This window comes from Alexandromys fortis, unplaced genomic scaffold, assembly GCF_014885135.2.
Source record: "Alexandromys fortis isolate MF-2015 unplaced genomic scaffold, M_Fortis_MF-2015_v1.1 scaffold_242, whole genome shotgun sequence".
NCBI lineage: Eukaryota > Metazoa > Chordata > Mammalia > Rodentia > Cricetidae > Alexandromys > Alexandromys fortis.
Window position 1 is genome coordinate 1,034,697 of NW_026068123.1, and position 22,587 is coordinate 1,057,283.

The window sequence follows — 22,587 nt, forward strand, 5'->3', positions numbered from 1 at the left end:
GGCTGTGTCTCTCCCTGACCCCAGGGGCTGGGCACAGCCGGTAACCGATTAGGAATGCTTGATGAGAATTCCGGGAGCCGTGGCCCAGGTCCCCCGCCATTAGGCACCCCCATCGTCAGAAGCCTAGTAGGGAACATCCCCTCACCTACCAGAAAATTCTCAACAGCCAGGGTTTCCTACACACACACACACACACACACACACACACACACACACCACACCACACCACACCACACCACACCACACCACACATACAGAGTCAGTGGTGGGATGGAGACCCTACAAGAATGTACCAAGGCATAGGTGGAGGGATCACAGCTTTCATGGAGAGCTAGGGGAGCCCCATGATCTTAATGTTCTTCCTCCCGGGAGTCGGGTTCCCCCTCTTCCCAACACAGCTAGCATCCCCAGAACTTACCTTGCTGGGAAAAGGGGCTGGAGAGAGGAGGCCCGCCCTCTCGGACCTGGGGTCGGGACAGCGGGAGGGGACCAGTGTCCAGACTCTTTGTTTGCTGGTGTGCGTAGGTGTATGGGAGACCCTTCGGGTATAGGTCCGTCATGCGCGTGCCCGGGCTGGGATAGACCACTGCTGCTGTGGTGGATTGCCAAACTGGGGGAGGAGGGGAAGAGAAACGGGGCTCCCTCAGCCCCGCCCCCGCCCACTATGGAGTTTGAATAAGCAAGAGGGGAGGGGTCATAGCGGGAAGACGCTTTCACGCCCACCACTTCTCCCCCTCTGTCCCACCACTGTCCCCATGAACGGGGACACCCCCCAATCTGCAGACCTTTATTCGCTCCAGACAGCCCCTCTCCAACAGTTCCCGAGCTGTGAAGAGGACCTCCCCCCGCCAGGCCATATGTATAATGCTCCTCTCTTTCCACCAGACCCCATCTCAAATAGCACCCCTCAATCTGAGATAATGCTGGCCCTCGGCTGCAGCGCCAGTTTCTAGATCCTGTATCAAAGCATGGGAAGTATCTGAAGCTCAGAAAAACTGGATTTCCTCAAACGCCAGCAGAAATTCAGGGGGCTCAGGTGAGCTGGAAGAGGCTGTGGGTAGCCCCAGATGGTGAGGAAAGCCCCATCTGGTGCCTTCCAATTCCCGCTGGGTTCAGAACTGGTAACGCTGTCGCTGGTTTAGACATCAGCGACACCCAGAGGCTGTGAAAGGAGATACTTCAGGTGGGGGATTCTGGATGATTCCAGAGGGCTGCAGGTGCTGAGGTTCCTGCCTACAAGTGGGGCGAGATGGTGTTAGAGTTTAAAGACTATCCACTTCTGATCCCGAAGCGAGGACAGGGCTGTAACATGGAGAAAGAGAACTGACTTCCGCAAGTTGTCCTGACGTTCACATGTGTACACATACAAACAATTAATAAAATGTAATTTTATAAAACTTATTATTCATTTTTATATGTATTGGTGTTTTGTCTGCATGTAGGTGTTAAATCTGGAGCTGGAGCTACAGTTGTGAGCTGCCATGTGAGTGCTGGGAATTGAACCTGGGTCCAGTGCTCTTAACTGCTGAGCTATTTCTTCAGTTCCTAAAATATAACTTTAAAAAAAATATTAAGGGCAGACCTGGCGTAGTGGGGCATGATTTTAATTCCAGCATTGGTAGGCAGAAGCAGGCAGATCTGTGAGTTCGAGGTCAGCCTGGTCTACATAGTGAGTACTAGGACACCCAGGGCTATATAGTGAGACACTGACTCGGAAAAAAAATTAAGAGTAAAGATCCTTTTAAGAAAAAAAAAAAACAACATAGTGAATATTGCTGTTTTGCCTGCAAGTATGTCTGTGCACCACACGCATACCTAGTGTAGGCAGAGGCCAGAGGGGGGCGTAAGATCCCCTGAGGCAGGAGTTACAGATGGTGTGAGCAACCATGTGGGTGTTGGGAACAAAATCCGGGTTCCCTGGGAGAGCGGCCAGTGCTCTTAACCACTGAGCCACCCCTGAAGCCCCAATTTTGATTTTTTGAGACACAGTTCATTGTGTAGCCCTGGCTGGCCAGGAACTATGTAGATCAGGCTGGCCTAGAACTGCCTTAGCCTCGCAAGTGTTGGGATTACCGCGAGCCACCAAACCCTAGGCAACTATCTTTTTTTGTTCCCAAATGAGCTCAGTTGGGTTTCGGCGGGAACTCCCATAAGGCCTCACCACGTGAGCCTGGCCCTTTAAGAATCACTGGTTGTCAGTGCCGCCGACTCCCGTTGCTAAGGACATGATGTCAGGCGCGGATGCTGGGGCGGGGCTGTCATGCGCAGTGTTCTGGGCCGGAAGCGGAAGGGGCGGGGCTCCGCGAGCGGACTCTCTATCCCTTGTGGGTCCCTGTTCAGCGCCCGGCCGTGTGTAGAGCCGGGAGCCAATCCGGGCCTCCGAGGCGAAGATGGTGGACTACAGCGTTTGGGATCACATCGAGGTGTCGGACGATGAGGACGAGACGCACCCCAACATCGACACGGCCAGCCTCTTCCGCTGGCGGCACCAGGTGGGGCTGTGCGCGCGCTTCCCCTTCCCCCCACTCCCGGGACCCCCGCTCTAGAGTTCTGACCTCTTACCCTGGCCGCCTGGCCCTGTCTAGGGTGTGGGGAACCTCAATTATTGACATCTGGAGCCTCTTGTTCCACAATCTGGTGCCTCTCTGCCTCTCTGTCTCTCTCTCTCTTTCTTTCTTAATTTGAAACAGGATCTCACTATAGCCTTGCCTGGCCTGGAACTTGCTATGTAGACCAGGCTGGCCATTAACTCACAGAGATCCGCCTGCCTCTGCCTCCCCAGCGCTGGGATTAAAGACGTGCACTATCGTGTGGGATCGTGTGGGGCTGGACCTTTAAATTCCACTCCAGGACTACAGGAATATACCTACCACCCGCCTCTGCTGTTTCTTTTAGTTTATTTGTTAGCTTACTTATTGTGTGTGTCTCATGTGCATGCAGCACAGCATGCGTTTGTAGATTAAAGGACAATTGGCAGAAGGCAGGCCTCGCCTTTCACCACGTTGAAACAGGGCATGGAACTCAGGTCACCTCAGTTTTGCCACAAGTGCCCATGCTGTCCCATCTTACCAGCTCTTAATACTTTCATCAGAGTCTCCACTTCACCAGCGCTGACTGTTGTGTGTAGGGGTCCCCATCGACCTGTGTGGAACTTTTTTTTCCTCCTCAGAATTCTTTCTCGGAGTCCAGACCTAGGTTCTGTTAGGTTCTCCCTTATCCTAGCTGTGCATCCACTCTGACTGCACGTCTCCCTTCGGCCTCTCCTCACCCCCTAGAATAGATGCACAACACTTTTGATTTGATTGTGGCATCTACTTCCCAAGATCTTAAGCATGAATTTCCATTAAGGCCCAGAGACACCCTCGACCCCCCAGATTGAATGAGGTTGCATCCTACCCTTAATCTCCCGATCTTAGCTTTCAGCTGGGGTTCCGCTACCCAGGACCCCTTTCCCAGGAGTGTAGAGCAGAGCCTCACTAGGGACTTCGGTCCTACCTAGGACTTAACTGTTGGAGCCCCCTTCTCCTCATTTGACTCCCAGCTCCGCTCCTGCCCACCATCCAATTCCAGTGACCTTCCTTACTCTCACCTCCTGTAGACTCTTATTTCCCTTTGTTCCAGGAAACCCCACCCACTCAACTTCCGGCCACATCCTCTGCTCTCTTATAGTAACTAGACCCCCATCATGTCCACCTTGGCTTCTGTATGAACTTTGATCATCACTGAAAACTCATCAAACTGGGAGCTGGGCAGCACTCAGGGAACAATGAGGCCTGTGAGTTCGAGGCCAGCCCTATCTACAAAGTGAGTTTCAGGACAGCCAGGGCTACACAAAGAAACCTTATCTCAAAAAACAAACATCCAAAAAGAAAAAAAAAATAGAAAGAAATTCACCAAACTCAGAACCCCAAACCATCCTGTCCCCTCCAGCTTCACTGACTTCTCTCCAGGGTTCAGATCACCCAACTGAACTAGGGACCTCCTGTGTCTTATACCAATGTCACTTTACTGCCGAGCATGGTGGCACACACCTGTAAATACGGGTCTTGGGAGATGGAGGTAGGAGGATGGCAAATTCTAGGCTAGCCTGGACTACATGAGACACTGTCTCAAAAGCCGAATAGGCTGACACTCAGTTGTGTGCCATTGCCTTGCTCTCTGCCCCAGAACTGCTTAAAAGTTTGCCATGGTAGGACAGCCATATAGCCCAGCACTGGGAAATGGAAGCAGGATGATCAGAAGTTCAAAGCCTTCAGCCACATAGTAAATTTGAGGTGACGTGAGCTACATGGAATCCTGTCAGTAACCAAGCAAATAAAATAAGATTATAAACATTTTCTTAAAAATCTGTCCAGAACAGATTCCCCCAGATTCAGACCTTAGAATCCCAAGTGTGTTTGAGCCATGTTTTCCACTCCTCTCCTTTCTGCCCAGCATTGCCCAGGACAGTGGTGTACTGCTGAGACTTAAGGGTGGTCTGAGATGTGGTTTGGTGACAGCACTTGCCAAACATGCAGGAGGTCCTGGATCCTATCCCTAGCATACCATAAAGAGATGATCTAACCTACCCTCCCAAATCAAAGCATCTATGTCTATGTACCTGTGTGTGTTATACTCTGTATTTTGTTTTTTGTTTTGTTTTTTCGAGACGGGGTTTCTCTGTAACTTTGGAGCCTGTCCTGAAACTAGCTCTTGTAGACCAGGCTGGCCTCAAACTCACAGAGATCCACCTGTCTCTGCCTCCCAAGTGCTGGGATTAAAGGCGTGCGCCACCACCGCCCGGCAGTATACTCTGTGTTTAAATTACATTTTATTCATTTGTGTATATGCATGTCTGTGTAAATGTACCTGTGTATGCCATGATACAGAGATCAGAGGATAACTTCTTCCATATGGGTTCTGGGGATCAAACACAGGTCTTCAGGCTTGGAGGCAGGCCTTTACCTACTGTGTCCTCTCATTGGCTTCTTAGCTTGTTATTCTCTCAAGCTGGGGGCAGGTCCTTTCCAGTTAGGACTTTTGCACTCCACCTTCCTGAGCATAGCTCCTGATTGTTTATCTAGAACCTCTTAGAAGGTCCTTTCCCATCTTCCCCAAATTCCTCCACCCCACGTGCACATGTATCCAGTTTCCAGGCAGGCCGCTAGTGCATGGCACCGAGTGCCAGCGCGGCATCCATGCTCTTGTAGCGTTGTGCGAGGAAGCCCTGAAGACCCCCTTGGGAGCACCTATTTCTGATATATGAGGAGGTTCATTTTCCTACAACGTGGAAAACAGTTGGGGGCTGCTGGGTAGGAGGGAGGCCTCCTTTGACTAGTCCAGAGACTACTTCCTGTCTTACTGCTGTGACTATAATCCCCAGGAGAGAGGTGGGGTCTTCTGCCCCCACACATGGGAGAGGACAGACAGGCTCTTCCCACATCCATCTGTGATGGGGCTGCATTCGTAAGCTCTGAGCAGAGAAGCCCGACATGTTGCGTTCCCAGTCTGTGGTCCTGATGTGCTGTGTCTGCAGGCTCTGCTCGACAGCTCAAGTGCCTCAGTCTGAGAATGTGGGTAGGATTTGTGTGACCCAGAGGGTTGGTGTAAGTTTCCTAGTATTTAGCAAGGTTTCCCTTGGGTTAGTATTTCCTGTCGTCGCTATTGAGATGTGTCTTGTGGAGTAATAGTTACTGTCATCACTGTTTAGGTCAGCCTTGTGGTTTCCAAACATATTCGAAGCCAGACATGATAGGTGCATGGTTGTCATTCAAAGCTGTCTGTGGCCACATAGTAAATGGAGGCCAGCCTGGGCTACATGAGCCCTTGTCTAAAACTGAACAGTAAGGGCCCGGTCAGCAAGTCCTCCGACCTCCACACTCCACACACACTGTGGCACACATCTGTTCCTGTCACCATACACGGTGAACTAAAAAGTGAAATTTAAAAAGTCCCAACTTGGGGGCTGGAGAGATGGCTCAGTGGTTAAGAGCACCGGCTGCTCTTCCAGAGGTTCTGAGTTCAATTCCCAGCAACCACATGGTGGCTCATAACCATCTGTAATGAGATTTGGCACCCTCTGGCGTGTGGACATACATGGAGGTAGAATGTTGCATACTAAATAAGTAAATAAATCTTTAAAAAAAAAAAAAAGTCCCAACTTGGTCCAGTGATGTAGGCCTATTTTTCCAGCTATTGGGGAAACTGAGGCCAGAGATCACAAATTCAAGGCCATCCTCAACAATGTAGAGTGAGGTCAGGGCCAGCCTCAGCGATGTAAGGAGGCAACCATGTCAGACTATGAAATACAAAAGGGCCGTGCGCAGCTCGGTAGCAGGGCGCTGGTAGAGCTACCACCAGAAAATACAGATGTGGAGGTTTGAGAAAGGGGCAGGTGAGAGCCCCACTTCCTAGGCTCTGTGACCAGACATGTGCCATGTGGAGTTCCTTCTGGCTCCTTCCAGTGAGCTTTATGGTGTCAAAATTGAGACCCTCGGTGTCCCTTCTGTAAGGGACACTCACCACCCTGTTAGTTGTGCCTGGGTCAGCCTGCTGCCGTCCTTGCCATGTGGAAGGTGTAAGCCTGGTTGGGCAGGTGACAGCTGTTACCATCACACACACACCCCACTTTTTTTTTAGCTTCAGCCTCCCTGGCAGCTACTCAGAGGACACTAGGGAGAATGGTGGCCACCCTCCAGAATACCAGCAGTCTGGCAGCTTCCTGCCGCTGTCAGGCTAGTGAGGCGCTTACCTTAGAGCCCTAGAAGAACATGGCACAGGCCAGGGCTACTACAGAAGGGGACTTTGTTGTCGTGTGTGAGGGAGAGTGTGGGCTCACATGCAGAGGACAGAGGAGGATGTCGGGGTCTTGCCCCATCACTCTATGCCTTATTCCCTTGAGACAGGGTCTCTCGCTAAACCTGGAGCCGGGCTGGGGCCAACAAGTCCCAGCCATCCTGTCTTTGCTCCCTACAGTGTTGAGGTTACAGGCAGCATAATTTTTCCTGAACTCGGGCTTATCCTTGCACATTGTTCTTCCCTGGGAACTGTCTCCCTCCTAAAGCATTCTCACTGTCACCAGCTCCTGTATTGTCTCCTACTTCCTATGGAGATCCACCTGCCTCCATCTGCCCATTGCAGGAAATAAAGGCATTTGCTGCCATACCTGGCCTTAACTTTTATTTCAAGACAGGTGTTCCTGAGTTGCTTGGGCTGGCTTGGTAGGTTCTCAGTCTTCTACTTCAACCTCCCTGAGGGCTTGGTCACCGGAGTACTCCACGATGGCCACTTGGGTTTTTCTTTGGTTTTGTTTATGGTGCTGGTGCAGTCCAAGATGCTTTTTTTTTTTTTTTGATTTATTTATTTATTTTGTTTAGTGTTCTGTCTGCATGTGTGCCTACAGGCCAGAAGAGGGCACCAAATTTTATTACAAATGGTTGTGAGCCACCATGTGGTTGCTGGGAATTGAACACAGGACCTCTAGAACAATCAGTGCTCTTAACCTCTGAGCCATCTCTCCAGCCCCCAAGATGTCTTTTTAAAAAGATTTGCTTACTTGTTATATATACAGTGCTCTGCCTGCTTGAATGCCAGAAGAGGGCATCAAGTCTCATTATAGAGGGTTGTGAGCTGCCGTGTGGTTGCTGGGAATCGGGGAATTGAACTCAGGACCTCTGAAGAACAGCCAGTACTCCTAACCCTCTGAGCCATCTCTCCAGCCCCCAAGATGTCTTAAGATGGTAAGCAGGGCTAACAACAAAGCAAGATAGTTCAGTGGGTTGAAGGCATTTGCTACCACACCTGACAACTGAGTTCGATCCCTGGCACCACGCGGTGGAACCTTTAATGGTGGAACCTTTACATTTTCTCTTTGTGTGAGCGCGCACGCGCGCGCACAGACACACAAATAAATAAATTAATTAATTGGTTGATTAAAGCTATTTTTTTTTTCAAATTAAGATGCTGAGCAAGGCCTCTACTGCTGAGTTACTCCCCTCATGACCAGTTCCTGTTGCTCTACTTTGCACCTGCACTGGAGAGGCAGCAGGATTAGGAGTTTATATTCATTCTCAACTGTGTAGAGAAGTTGATGCTGATGAGACGAAAAACTAAAAAATGTGGCATCTGGGCACCAGGCTGGAAGTTGGGAGGCCAGGGCTTAGACTTTGGTCATACGTATCCTGGGGTTGTATCCAGTGCAGAGACTGAAACCCCAGGGGTTTTCTCTGTGTAACTTAGGCTGTCCTGGAGCTCTCTTTGTAGAACTCAGATCCACCTGCTTCTGCCTCCCAAGTGCTGGGACTAAAGGTGACCGCCACCATGCCTGGCTCCCAAAGTTGTTCTTTCTAAGTGACCAACTGCTGCCTGTCTCTGCCTGCAGGCCCGAGTGGAGCGCATGGAGCAGTTTCAGAAGGAGAAGGAGGAACTGGACCGGGGCTGCCGTGAATGCAAACGCAAGGTAGCTGAGTGCCAGCGCAAGCTGAAGGAGCTAGAAGTGGCGGAGGGCAGTGGCCAAGTGGAGCTTGAGCGTCTGCGAGCTGAGGCACAGCAGCTGCGCAAGGAGGAGCGAAGCTGGGAGCAGAAGCTGGAGGACATGCGCAAGAAGGAGAAGAACATGCCCTGGAACGTGGACACCCTCAGCAAAGATGGCTTCAGCAAGGTGGGGCACGGGCGAGAGCACTGCGGAGTGTAGTCACGTGGGTTGAGCATGGTGTGATGGTGGGGCTAGACCTATCTGAACTGAAGGCCCCCGGTCCCCATCTCCCCATCCCTGTAAATTAGGAGAATTCTGACAGTGAGAGTCAGGCAAAGCCACAAGGGGGACAGGTTGAGCTTGGGATTGGCTGGTGGAGCCCAGTGAAGCCCACCCATACCCTCTGATCTGCCCGAAGGCCCGCGGCCACGCCTCTGCCACCTTGATGCACTTAGCGACACCACCGCCTCCGATGTGGACAGGATGGGCGCGGCGGCCACGGCCCCCGCACCCCGGGCGCACCCGTGCCTTGCCCCAGCCCACTTGCCCTCTCGCCCTGTCACAGAGCATGGTCAATACCAAGCCTGAGAAGGCAGAGGAGGACTCAGAGGAGGCGAGAGAGCAGAAGCACAAGACCTTCGTTGAGAAGTACGAGAAACAAATCAAACATTTTGGTAAGTTCCTGCGCAGGGCTCCAGCTGGGAGTCAAGACCACAGAAGGGCTTCCAATGGCTTCTGCAACATCCTTCCCCGCAGGCATGCTCCACCGCTGGGATGACAGCCAGAAGTACCTGTCAGACAACGTCCACCTGGTGTGCGAGGAGACCGCCAACTACCTGGTGATCTGGTGCATTGACCTGGAAGTGGAGGAGAAGTGTGCGCTGATGGAGCAGGTGGCCCACCAGACCATGGTGATGCAGTTCATCCTGGAGTTAGCCAAGAGCCTGAAGGTCGACCCCCGCGCCTGCTTCCGGCAGTTTTTCACCAAGATCAAGGTATGGGCTCCCGTACTACCAGGTGTCCACACTGACTAGGAACCTGGGGTTGGATCTTTTATCAGGAGGGCTTAGGGTAGTGTGGGAACACAGTGACTGAATATGGTCATCGTATTCATTTCTTTTTCTTTTCTTTCCTTTTGGTTTTTCAAGACAGGGTTTCTCTGTAGCTTTGAAGTCTGTCCTGGAACTAGAACTTGTAGACCAGGCTGGCCTCAAACTCATGGAGATCCACCTGCCTTTGCCTCCTGGGTACTGGGAGTAAAGGCATGTGCCTCCACAGCCCGGCTTTTATCTGGCTCTTTTTTATTTTTAAGATTGTATATGTGTATGATATATATGTATATGTGTGTGGTGTGTATGTATGTGTGCAGACATGTCTGTATGGTATGTATCTATGATGTGTGTGTGGACCCATGTGATAGGAGGACAGCTTTGTGTGAGTTGATTCTCTCCTTCCACCTTTATGTGGGTTCCCGTGCTCAAACACGCTGTTGGTCTTGCATGGCAAATATTTTCACCCACTGAACCTTACCTTGCTGACCCTGTTTGAAGATTTGTTCTTATATTTATTCCTTTTTTTTTTTTTGTTTTTTTTTTTTTTTTTTTGGTTTTTTCAAGACAGGGTTTCTCTAGCTTTGGAGACTGTCCTGGAACTAGCTCTTGTAGACCAGGCTGGCCTCGAACTCACAGAGATCCGCCTGCCTTTGCCTCCTGAGTGCTGGGATTAAAGGCATGTGCCACCACCGCCTGGGTATTCCTTTATTTCTTGTTGACGGTGCATGCAGGGGCCTCCAGAAGCTAGAAAAGGGTGTTGGATCCCTGGAGCTGGAATCACTGGTGTTCCTAAGCTGTCATGTGGATGCTAGGAACTGAACATGGTTCTCTGAAAGATTTCGGGCTCCTGAGAGCAGGGCAGGGTAGTAGAATAATCCAGAACTGTGGTGCCTGTAAGACCTTGCTGGAGGACACCTGTGGGTGTGGTACCAGGCCTGCGCTGTTTGGCTGGCCAGTCAGCTGGCCATCAGTAGATTGGCCACAAGGTAGTAGGAAGGGGCTCTCAGTACAGGAGAGCAAGGCAAAGCCTTGAGGTGCCCATGGGGAGTTCAGGAAAAGCCTCAGGGAGCCACAGAAGGCTTCTAAGAGCTGCAGACAGGCCTCACCCCCAAACACCTGGGTGTCAACTGTCCAGTGAACAGCACCCACCTGTTTCCACAGACTGCCGACCACCAGTACATGGAGGGCTTCAAGTATGAACTGGAGGCCTTTAAGGAGCGTGTTCGGGGCCGCGCCAAGCTGCGTATAGAGAAGGCCATGAAGGAATATGAGGAGGAGGAGCGCAAGAAGAGGCTGGGCCCTGGTGGCCTGGACCCCGTGGAGGTCTACGAGTCCCTGCCCGAGGTGCGACTCTCCAGGGCTCGGGAGGAGGGGAGTGATCTGTGAGCATTTCCATCCCCTCCCCCATACCTCACTCTGCCCCTCTGTTCCCCAGGAGCTGCAGAAATGCTTTGATGTGAAGGACGTGCAGATGCTGCAAGACGCCATCAGCAAGATGGATCCTACTGTGAGTTCCCATGAGTGGTCCTGAAGGCGGCTTGTGTTCTAGACCTGGTCCCCAAGATTCTGCAGAAGATGGAGAGGAGTAGCCCTCTTGGCTGGGCCTAGGGGTGCAAGCCTGTCATCTCAAGAGGCTAAGAGCAGGGTTATAAGTTCAAAGCCAAGATGAGCCAGAGCAGCTCTGTGAAACCTTATCTTGGAGTGACAATAGATGGGGATGTAGCACAGGGGTAGAGTCCTTGCCTCCTCCATCTGGGGCTCTGTTTCGTGTTCCTCCTGGGCTTCTCTTAAGACAGGAAAGGCCCCGCACTCGTGACAGAGGCACGATTTGTTGAGTACCTGCTGTACACTCATCAGTAGTGAATGTTGAGCTTTTTCCTTTTATTCTTTTCAGTGACTCTTGATAATGTAATCCAATGCTTCATACACACTCAGTTTGCTTTTGAGCCACGCCCCAGCCCCTCACTAGAGGATTCTAGGCAGGGGCTCTACCACTGAGCCAGACATCCAAATCAGGTTTGAATTTTAACAACTTGGTTTGTTGCCAGTTCTGTCAGCTGGCTTCTAATTTAGCTACCTTAGTTTTCTTATCTGTGGAAACATTCTATACACAGGACCAGTACTAGGGATTCTAGAATTCCCATAGGAATGCATGTAGAACAGAGTTTACAAACTGCAGTGGAAGACTTGCCAGTTACATTTGTAGAGCAAATGTAATTGAAAGGCTGCCCCACGCAGCCCCCATGCTTCTTTGTGCTACAACCTCAGAGTCACTATGACCAACACTATGACAGAATCAAAACTATTTACTCTGGGGCCCAGCGGTGGTAGTACACACCTTTAATCCCAGCATTTGGGAAGCAGAGGTAAGCAGGTCTCTGAGTTTGAGGCCAGCCTAGTCTACAGAGCGTATTCCAAGATAGTCAGATACAGAGAAACCCTGTCTCAAAAAAACAAACAGGAAGTTTGGTGGCCAGGACTAGGGCTACAGTTCGTTTGCAGAACACTTGTCTGGCATGCAGGATGCCCTGGGTTCTGTCCAAAGCACTGCATAAAGCCAGTGGCAAGTACACGCCTGCAGTCCCAGCACTCCGGACGAGGAATGAGGTCTGCTAACATACTGAGGCCTGGGATACATTAATACCAGTCACTATAAACCAAAAGAGAAGGAATATAGAGATGGTTTGGTTGTTAAAAGCTCTGACTGATGGCGCACGCTTTTAATCCCAGCACTCGGGAGGCAGAGGCAGGCGGATCTCTGTGAGTTCGAGGCCAGCCTGGTCTACAAGAGCTAGTTCCAGGACAGGAACAAAAAAAAGCTAGATTTAATTCCACATGGCAGTTCACAACAACATGTAACTCCACTCCCAAGGTATCCTGTGCCCTCTTCTGGTCTCTGTGGACACCAGGCATGCAGCTGGTGCACAGAGATGTGAGCAAAACACCCATACATAGAAAATGGTTTGAAAGAGAAGCAGAGTTCATTAGGAAACAAGTGTTCTGCCACAGTCTTCAAGCTGCGGGAGGCTTGTGAGCTGAGACCAGTGTGGGCTCCATTCTGATTCCCTTCCTCAGCAAGCAAGTGAAGGCCACAAGGTACCCCAGCAGAAGAAGGTGCCTGCCCCCAAGCCTGACAGCCACATTCCATCCTTGGGACCTATATGGTGGAGGAGAGAACTGGCTCCCACAGGTTCTCTCTGGCCTCCATGTGCATGCACAGACAAACAAAGTGTAAAAACTAATTTTTTGACAAACTGTGGCTCAGTGGTAGACACTTAGAAAGCTGCTGTGCAGCCCTGGACTCTGTGCCTAGCACCACAGATAAATGTCTGCTGAGACATGGCCCCATCTTGTCGTTTCCAGCTTCTGGATCCTTTCTGTTTACAGCTGTGCTTCACAGCGAATGGGTTGCAGCATTGGTCAGCTTAGGGAGTGTGCACTTGAAATCTGGGCCAGGCTAGCCTCAAACTCAACAGATGTGCCTCTGTTTTCTGAGGAAAAGGAAACCTCCCTTGTTACTTTTGTGCTGAGATCTGATCTCTGGTCCTAATGATTTGAGGGAAAGCATTCTTAATTGCTGAGCCACCTACTCAGTAGCTGCCCCTACTCCTTTTTGTGTACATGTGTTTGTTTTTTTGAGACAGGGTCTCATGTAGCCCAAGCTGACCTCAGATGTCTGTGTAGCTAGATGACCTTGATCTCCTGACCCGCCTGCCTCCGTTTCCTAAGTGCACACCACCATATCTGGTCTTCTGTGGTGCTGGAATGGAACCCAGAGCCTCAGGAACACAAGTGATCTACCAGCTGAGCTGCAGTACCAGTCCTTTCTGTTGTTCTTCTAGCCAATTCTGGGTAGAGTAGGTGCTGAACCACCTTGGAAGGAGGTGCTGGAGACAGTGGGGCCACCATGGTGCTGGCATAGCCTCACCTGCTTGTGCTTTATCTCCACAGGATGCCAAGTATCACATGCAACGTTGCATCGATTCTGGCCTCTGGGTCCCCAACTCCAAGTCTGGTGAGGCCAAGGAGGGGGAGGAGGCGGGCCCCGGGGACCCATTGCTGGAAGCCGTCCCCAAAGCGGGCAACGAGAAAGACATCAGTGCGTGACCTGCCCCAGCCACTGCCACTGGCCTGCAGGCCTCTGTGGGCCCTTCTCCAGAAAAGGAAACCTAGACACCATGTTCCTAGCTCCTGACTTCCTTCACTTCTGCTGCCCCTCACATCCCAACCCTTGGCTTGCCCCATGTCCCCTCTCCTCCAGCCTGTCCCCAGCACTCATCAGACTTCCTGCTTCGGGTTGAGGGGCTCTACTGTCTTCAGCCCCTCCCCCATCAGCATTATGCCAAAGTCCTGGGGGTCTGGGGAGGGGCAACAGTTGCCAGATTGGTCCACTGGGTTGGGTATACACATGTCCCCAGATGGGCAGGGTCTGTCCCTATGGATCTGTGATCACTGTTTTTCTTCTGTCTAGCTTTCTATCCTGCAACTGGCAACAATGTCTAATAAACAGTTCCAGGTGCTGGATGCCAATGGCTCAGTGCTCTTTGAGGCAGAGGGAAACTAGATGGGGAGGACCGGAGTCCTGACAGCCATGCTCTTGGCCCTCAGTGTCCCTCCACCTCCTTGTCTTTTTCAGCCTGTCCTTCTTCTTCTCCTCCCTCTTCCTCCCCTCTTCACCTAGCAAGCATTCCGTGGAGGCAAAAGGGCCCAAGTTTGAGGGCAGCCTGGGCTACATGAGAAATACGTAGCTTCTTATTCTTAATATTGATTTGTATGTTTCTGTGTGTGTGCATATGTGCTCATGAGAGTGTGTGCATGCATGTATCTTTTTGAGACAGGTTTTCTACGTAACCTTGGCTGTCCTTGAACACACTATAGAGACCAGGCTGACCTCAAACTCAAAGGATTCCACCTGCCTCTGCCTCTCAAGTGGTGGGATCAAAAGCACAAACCACGTCTGACTTCAATTTTCATTTTTTTACTTTATGTGTGTGAGTGTTGTGTGAGCACATGGAGTGTCTGCTGGAACTGCAGTTACAGGTGTTGGAAGCCCACCACATGGCTTCTTCCGGTGGAACCAGTGTCCTCTGCAGCCCTGACCCTTGTCCGTGTCCACTGGAGAAGCAGTGTCAAGCATTTGGGAAGTGTTTCTGCTGTTGAAAAGAGCATATGCAACTCAGACTGCAGTTCTACGTCAGGGCTTAGTTTAATGTGTGGTTTCCAGGCCAGCATTGTTAAAAAACAAACAAAAAAACTGTACGTGCACCTATCATCCGGCAGGTAGGAGTGTGAAACAGAAGGGTCCTGAGTTCAAGGCCAGGCTGGGCTGACCAGCGAGACCCTGTCTCAGTGGAAATTGAGCCTGGTTCAGGAAGCTCTGACTTCCAGCCCCACGCTGCATAAACTGGGTGTGGCACACACCTGCAACCCCAGGACCCGAGGTCCAGGACCAGTTGACTGGGAAGGTGGCTATTGGTGCCGAAGCCTGAGAGAACCCACTAGAATATGGGTCATATGCTGGATATGACCATGTACATTTATGTCACCTTGGTGCTGTTGGGGATTGAGATGTGGCGCTGGCTACTAGTCTCACTTTAGATTTAGTGAGAGACTCTAAGGAAATAAAAAGCATGACAGAGCAGGACATTCAGCATCTTCTGGAACCTACAAATACACAGCACGTCAGAGGAAGTCAATCAGTAAGTTAATGCGAGCTGGTAAGAGGGCCCAGCCGCTGAAGGCACTTGCCACCAGGCTTACACAGTTTCACTCACCAGGACTCACCTGGTAGGAGAGAACCAGCTCTGTAAGTTGTCCTCTGAGCCCCACACACGTGCACGTACTGCAGGAGATAGATGAATAAACAGGAAAAAACGGTATGTGAGCTGCTTCAGCTGACATCAGCAACAGGCATTACTTTCCAGATGTCTGACCCCTTCATCCTCCTTTCCAGGGTACATTGCACTCTGGGAGCTGCTTGACACTGAGAACCCAGTTGAGCACCAGGCAGTGGCACACACCTTAAATCCTAGCACTTGGGAGTCAACAGCTGGCGGATCTCTGAGTTTGAGGCCAGCCTGGTCTACATGATGAGTTCCAGGCCAGCCAGGGCTACACAGTAAGACCCTATATCAGGAAAAAATCCAGAACATTTTAACTGGTTGAGACTCAATGCCACCACATTCCAGTAATGTCCTAGAACCTCTCTGAGCCTACCAACACCTAGTCGTCCAGACAGCCTAACCGACCTGGGTACTATCACATCCCATGGTCTATAAGCAGCTTCAGCACTTAACACACTCTCCTCCAGACAGCACTGGGCCTGGGCCACAGTAGGCCAGCAGCAAAGATAGGCCAAGCTGTGAAGGATGAATTAGTCCGAATGCTGTTGTCTGAGTGAATTTCCACCAGGGGGTAGCAGTGAGCCACACAGCTCTGCAGCCTCAGTGTTTTAACTCCAGTTACAGAGGATCCCAATGCATGTAGAGACATGCAGACAGCACATCCAGATAGATAGATAGATAGATAGATAGATAGATAGATAGATAGATAGATAGATAGATAGATAGATAGATAGATAATTGTAAGTAGGATTCTAAGCCGTCCTGTGGGTGCTGGGAATTGAGCCAGGTTAAGAGCAATCAGTGTTGGTTTTTTGAGACAAGATTACTCTGTAGCCCTATCTGTCCTGGAACTGTCTCTGTAGATCAGGCTGTCCTCAGACTCACAGAGATCCACCTGCCCTTGCCTCCCAAGTTCTGGGATTAAAGGTGTACACCACCGCCGCCCAGCTGCAATCGGTGTTCTTAACCACTAAGCAATTCCTTCGACTCCAATGATTTTTTTGAGGCTAACTCACTGTAACATGGGCTAGTCTCAAACTTGTGGCAGTCCTGCCTCATGCTCGCAGGGTCTGATGAGCATGAGTTGAGCTGCTTTACTGTGTCACCATCCTAGTGCCGTGAGCTATCATAACTGGGAAAGGGTCTCATGCCTATAATCCCAACACTCGGGGACTGCGGCAAGAACATGGAAAACACTTAAGGCCAGCTTGGGCTGGGTATCTTGCCTCAACCTATGGTTTTTTTCATAACAATAGTTCCACAAATATAGGTCTAAAATTTTTATTGGCATCTACTGTGTGTGCCTGTGAACATGCATGCGGCCGCACACGTGTGGAGTTGTCTGTTTGCACCATGTAGAACTCAGGATGTCAGTGTTGGTGGCAAGTGCCTTTACCCTCTGGGCCATCTCCGCATCTTCTAGAGGCTGGTCACTGAGCTTCTGGTGGTCTGTCCCTGCCGCCTGAGCACTGAGGTAGACTGTTACTACAGTCCTGGGGGTTGAGCTAGGTGTCCTTGCAGGGCAGAGCAGGCCCTTTGCTGGCAGCCATCTCCTTCACGCCAAGCTTTTCCGTGTTCTAATTTAGTTGCTGCCCCCACAGATGGGGAGAACACAGCAGGGTCAAGATGCTGCGTGGGGGTCAGAGCCGAGTGGCTGGAACGTGAGCTGTCTCTTGCGGCAGGGTTGTAGCTTGTTCTGCTGTGCTTGCTGTGCAGTTTCTGGAGAATGTGGTTTCACACTCGTGCCCAACATGAAACGGTCTCACGGCAAGTCACCTCACAGCTCTCAGGAGAGAGGCCTGAGTGTCCCCTGACCCCCCCAGTTCAGAAGACAGGGTTTTGTTTTAAATCTCTTTAATTGGCTTTTCCCAGACCTGGTGGTAACTTTAGGGAAGCTCCTCCCTGAAAAGCCTGCTCTGCTTAGGGGGAAGCCCCCCCACGCCATTTCTGAAATTGTCTAACTAACCTGGGTTTGTCCACTGTTAGAGTGGAAAGTCCCTGTTGGGGAAACCCCTTGGGTATCCCTGGCCAGGCCAGATTTAGGATACAGAAGATCTACAAGACCTCTGGGCCTTGAGGAGTAAACAGGCCCTTCCAGTAGCCTAGGGTACCTTTTCTTCCCAGTAAGTAGGCATTTGTCCTGCGTGGAATGAACCTCAGGCTTGAGATGGCACTCACATCTGGGAAGCTGAGACAGCAGCAGGAGGGTTTTAGTTTTGGTTTTTCAGGACACGGTTTCTCTGTAGCTTTGGAGCCTGCCCTGGAACTCGCTCTTGTAGACCAGGCTGGCCTTGAACTGAGACCTGCCTGCCTCTGCCTCCCTAGTGCTGGGATTAAAGGCCTGCGCCACCACCGCCCAGCTAGCAGGAGGGTTTTAAGTCTGAGGTCAGCCCAACCTACAAAGTGAACTTTAGAGACCCTGCCCCCCCCCCAAAAAAAAAAAACAGGGGCGGGGGGGGGTGGAAGGAGATGGAAGGGAGGGAGGAAACCAAGCCAGCCAGCTCAGAGGTAGCTCAGTCTAAAACGTGAACTATGAAGGAAGTAAGGTTTGAGCCACAGAATACACCAAAAAGCCAGGTGGAGTGCTTTCTACTCAGTGCCCAGTGTGGGGAAGCAGACACGGACTGGCCATGGAAGAATGTTGGCCAGCTTCCCTACCCAACAGGGACGATTCAGGCCAATGAGACCTTGTCGCAGAAAAACAAGGTGGATGGCGATTAAAGAATGGCAGTCGAGGTTTTCCCCTGCCCTTCTCAAGCAGATAGACACCTGCATGAATATGACACACAGATACCAATGAAGAAAGGACAAACCTCAGGACCACTGGAGAATGCCAAACTCTGACCCATGACTCAGCATCCCCTGGCAGGCATGAGCTATTATTTATTATTACTGTGACTATTATGATCATTATTGCTATGAGTCACCATCTGAAGTGCTGGATACAGGATCCCAGGCTCTATTTTAGCTTCAGAACTCCAGGGGGGGCTATGCCCATCTGAACTGGCTCTTGAAATTAGCACACTTTGCTTCCTGCTACTGAGCTCTTGGTGGCCCTGGGCAGTGACAGAAGAGATTGTCTTAATTTTATTGCCGTGAAGAGACTCCTCGACCAAGGCAATGTTTTTTTTTTTGGGGGGGGGGGAGTTTGAGACAGGGTTTCTTAGTAGCTATGGAGCCAGTCCTGAAACTAGTTCTTTAGACCAGACTGGCCTTGAACTCACAGAAATCTGCCTACCTTTGCCTCCTCACTACTGAGATTAAAGGCGTGCGCTAAGGCAATTTATAAAAGAAAACATATTGGGAGGTCAGAGTTCCAGAAGGCTAGAATCCCTCACCATCATGGTGGGGCACATGACGTTAGGTAGGCATGCCGCTGGAGCAATAGCTGAGAACTTACGTCCTGATAGACAAGCAGGAGGCGGCGGAAAGAGAGTTACCTGAGAATGGCATGGCCTTTGGAAATCTCAAAGCCTACCCTCGGTGACACACCTCAAAAAGGCCATATCTCCTAATCCTTCCCAAGCAGATTCAGCAACTGGGGGCCAGGATTTAAATATATGGACCTATGGAGGCCATTCTCATTCTGATCTCAACAGAGGGTCAGGCAGGGAGAAGACAGCCAGCCCTTCTTCAGAAGCAGGGAAGGACAGCAGCCTGGGTCTCCAGCTCACACTACTCAATGTCTACTCACTTCCCCTCCTGGTGGTCAGACATTCTAGAATAGGAGAGAGGTATTAGTACGGGTACTCAGACTTGTAGTGGCCAGGGCTCAGTGAGTGAAGCTCTTGCCTATACCTAGTGTATACAAGAACCAGGTTCCATCCTCAGCACCTACGAACCTGGTGTCACTGCTTGTCAGGTCCCATCCTCGCACGTGCGTGCACGCGTGCTCACACACACACACACACACACACACACACACACACACCATTTCAGCAGGAGGACCAGTAGTTCAAAGTCATCTCAGTTACATAGGGGATTTCAGGCCAAACTGTTTCAAGAAGAGATGGCTATGGACCAGAGATATGGTTCAGCCGTTAACAACACTGGCTACTCTTGGAGAGAACCTGGATTGGGTTCTCAGCACACATGGTGCACACCCTTTATAACTCCAGTCTCAGGAATCCAGTGCTTTCTCCGGCCTTCATTGGCACCAAGCATGTATGTGGTGTAGACAGACACAAGTAGGCAAAGTACCCACACACACAAATAAATCAAAAAGTATAACTTAGAATAAAAAGGAGAGGGAGGAGGAGGTGAAAAGAAATTCCCAGTGAGCTTAGCATGTTTGTAAGCAGTAAGTGCTTGGCTGGCAGGTGTGGGGCTCTGGGTCCAAGGTCCACTCTGTGGCATCACTAGAGGTGGAGAAGGAAAGGCCTCCGTGTTAGGACAGGGGCTCAAGAAAAGACGAACAAGCTTCTAGCCCAAAGCTATAAAAAGCTCTGAGCTTGTATGTCTTAGTGTGGTGTCTGGTTTATTATTTTTGGTTGTTTAAATGATGAAGTCACCCATCACCTTGAGCATTTGAATAGTTTGTTTTCTATTTTTTGTTTTTTTTTTTTGTTTTTAATTTTATTTAGTTATTTGTGACAGGGTTTCTCTGTAGCTTTGGAGCCTGTCCTGGAATTCACTCTTTAGACAAGGCTGGCCTCGAACTCACAGAGATCTGCCTGCCTGTCTCTCCTGAGTACTGGGATTAAAGGAGTGTGCCACCAAAGCCCTGCTACCGTTTGAATACTTGATCCCCAGTTGTAGATGTCTGGGTAAGCTTAGGAATTGTGGCCTTGCTAGAAGAAGTACATCACCAAGGGTGTACTCTAAGAGCCCGGATTCTGGGCTGAAGAGATAACTCGGAGGTTAAGAGCACTAGCTCTTTCAGAGGCCCAGAGGTCCTGAGTTCAATTCCCAGAAACCATATGGTGGCCATCTATAATGAGTTCTGGTAGGCAGTATACACTGTATACATACTGAATAAATAAATCTTAAAAAGAAAGAAAAGCCAGGCAGTGATGCACTCCTTTAATCCCAGTACTCGGGAAGCAGAAGCAGGCAGATCTCTTGAGTTCGAGGTCAGTCTGGTCTACAGAGTAAGTTCCAGGACAGCCAGGGCTACAAAGAGAAACCCTGCCTCAAGAGGGAAAAGGAAAGAAAGGAAGACAAACAGAAAAGTAACTAAAAATGTTAATCCCAAAGATGGGAGAAAAAAACCAAGTCATCATGACTAAATTAATTAAAGCAAACTTTTTTATTTGTGTACACAGGCTGCCTCTCCCTAAGGTGGGGTTTGAGAGGTCAACCTTGGACATAAGGAGGACAAGGTCTTTACAGCTCAGGGTAAGGGGGTTTCCAAATGGGGGATCTGCAGGCAAAAAAGCCAGGGTTTTAAGAGCAGAACACAGGCATTAACAAGTTAGTCATAATGACCTCAAACAAAGACGTGACTGCAAGGTGATCTTAGCAACAGGTAGTCATAACAGCCTTTTGAAACAATGGTAGGTTTGCAAGATGTTTACAACATTTTTTTTCCTTCAGACTCTTTCAAGAGGAGGTTTCTCTGTGAAACTGTCCTGGCTAACCTGTAACTCACTCTCCAGCCTGTAGCCCAGGCTGGCTTTGAACCCACAGAGATTCACCTGTCTCTGCCTCCCAAGTGCTGGGATTAAAGGTGTGTGCCACCATCACCCAGCAACTTTTTGAAACAAAGACATGGTGCCATTTCCTGGAACAGGCAGTACAGAATTATTTTTAGTTAAGGTTACAGGTTGGGCATAGCCCAATCCTTGAGAAAAAGAGTTTTAATCATAAACAGGAATGAACCTAGTTTGTTTTGTTTTGGTTTGGTTTTTCGAGACAGGGTTTCTCTGTGGCTTTGGAGCCTAGTTTGTTATTATTATAAGATTTGTGTCTTACGTGTCCCTGTCAAATCTTTGATAGGGTCTTAGCATTTTTTTTTTCTGAGACAGTATTTCTCTGTGCAGCTTTGGAGCCTGACCTGGAATTCACTCTGTAGACCAGGCTGGCCTCCAATTCACATAGATCTGCCTGCCTTTGCCTCCCGAGTGCTGGGAGGTGCGCCACTATCGCTGGTCTGAAAGGACAAGATTTTAAGCACATATAATCTTGGTATGACAATGGGTATTACAGGTAGCTATTTGTCCCTGCTGCCAGGGACTTTCCTTTGGATCTAACATTCCAGCCCTTTGGAGGAGTAGGGGTGAAGTACTCTACTCTGTAACTATTTCCTGCTGAAATTAGGACACCATTGTCAAGGGCCAAGAAGGATGTATTAGTCAGAGGGCAGAAGGAAATTAGGGCAGTGGGGCATTCATCACGAGCATCTGGTTTGCTGCCGCAGCTGAAGAGACAGGGAGTAATCTCATCAGCTGCACTAATTCACGTGGCCTTCTGCAAGGCTAGGGCTCGTCTCTGGAGCCTGTGTGGTCTGCAGCCAATTTCTGGATGGTGTCCCCCCAGCCAAGTGAAACTCTGCCGAAATAGATACAGAATGGAGACCGGAGTTAATGAACTTAAAGGAAACATAAATTTGGAACTTCCCCTCGGGAATGAACACTAGGCAGGGAAGCTTAGGCTATTGCTTAACAAGAGTGCCTACCTGGAATCCATTTGCTCTGTGAGAGGTGGACCCAAGTCATCTTTTTTATGCATGTTAGTCTGTGGGACAATGCCAGATCCTCTGGAACTAGAGTTACAGACAGTTGTGAGCTGCCGTGTGGGTGCTGGGAACTGAACCTGGGTCCTCTGGAAGAGCAGCCAGTGCTCTTAACTGCTAAGACAACTCTCCAGCCCTGGACCCAAGTCTTAAGACTTTCTTGACTCTCTGAAGCCTGTAATGTACATTGAAATCCATATTATAGAAAAAGCAGTCAGTGAGTGTCTCTAAAACAGCTGGAGTAGAATCATGCCTTTGAATAAGAGCAAAAGCTATGGATTTGGGTTAAAAGATAGAGTATTTTTATTTTGTTCAGAATGTATAGATTGGACCGAGATATTTTTAGCATGATGAGAAGCATCCTTAACTTTTTATTTAGAAGGCAGTCAGAGAGGGCCAGTCTTAAATACCGATCCTCCTTCCTTTACCTACCTCCTGGATGCTGACGTAACAGGCATGTGCCACTATGATTAGATTTTATTTTATTTTTGAGACAGAGTTTCTCTGTGTAGCTTTAGAGCCTGTCCTGGAACTTACTTTGTAGACCAGGCTGGCCTCAAACTCAGT

At 49.9% G+C, this 22,587-nt stretch overlaps 1 protein-coding gene across 2 annotated transcripts; it reads left to right on the forward strand.

Moving 5' to 3' along the window:
- Positions 1–2,276: 2,276 nt before the first annotated feature.
- On the forward strand, positions 2,277–14,028 carry Cdc37 (cell division cycle 37, HSP90 cochaperone). Of its 2 annotated transcripts, none has more exons than XM_050125538.1 (7): positions 2,277–2,492; positions 8,360–8,638; positions 8,871–9,126; positions 9,209–9,447; positions 10,666–10,848; positions 10,940–11,011; positions 13,456–14,028. In XM_050125538.1, the coding sequence occupies exons 1-7, from the start codon at positions 2,391–2,393 to the stop codon at positions 13,609–13,611; spliced, it is 1,287 nt and encodes a 428-aa protein (XP_049981495.1). In that variant the 5' UTR covers positions 2,277–2,390; the 3' UTR covers positions 13,612–14,028. The 2 variants fall into 2 exon arrangements, with proteins under 2 accessions (XP_049981495.1, XP_049981496.1); XM_050125539.1 differs by having other exon boundaries at positions 2,280–2,492; positions 9,018–9,126.
- Positions 14,029–22,587: the final 8,559 nt, after the last annotated feature.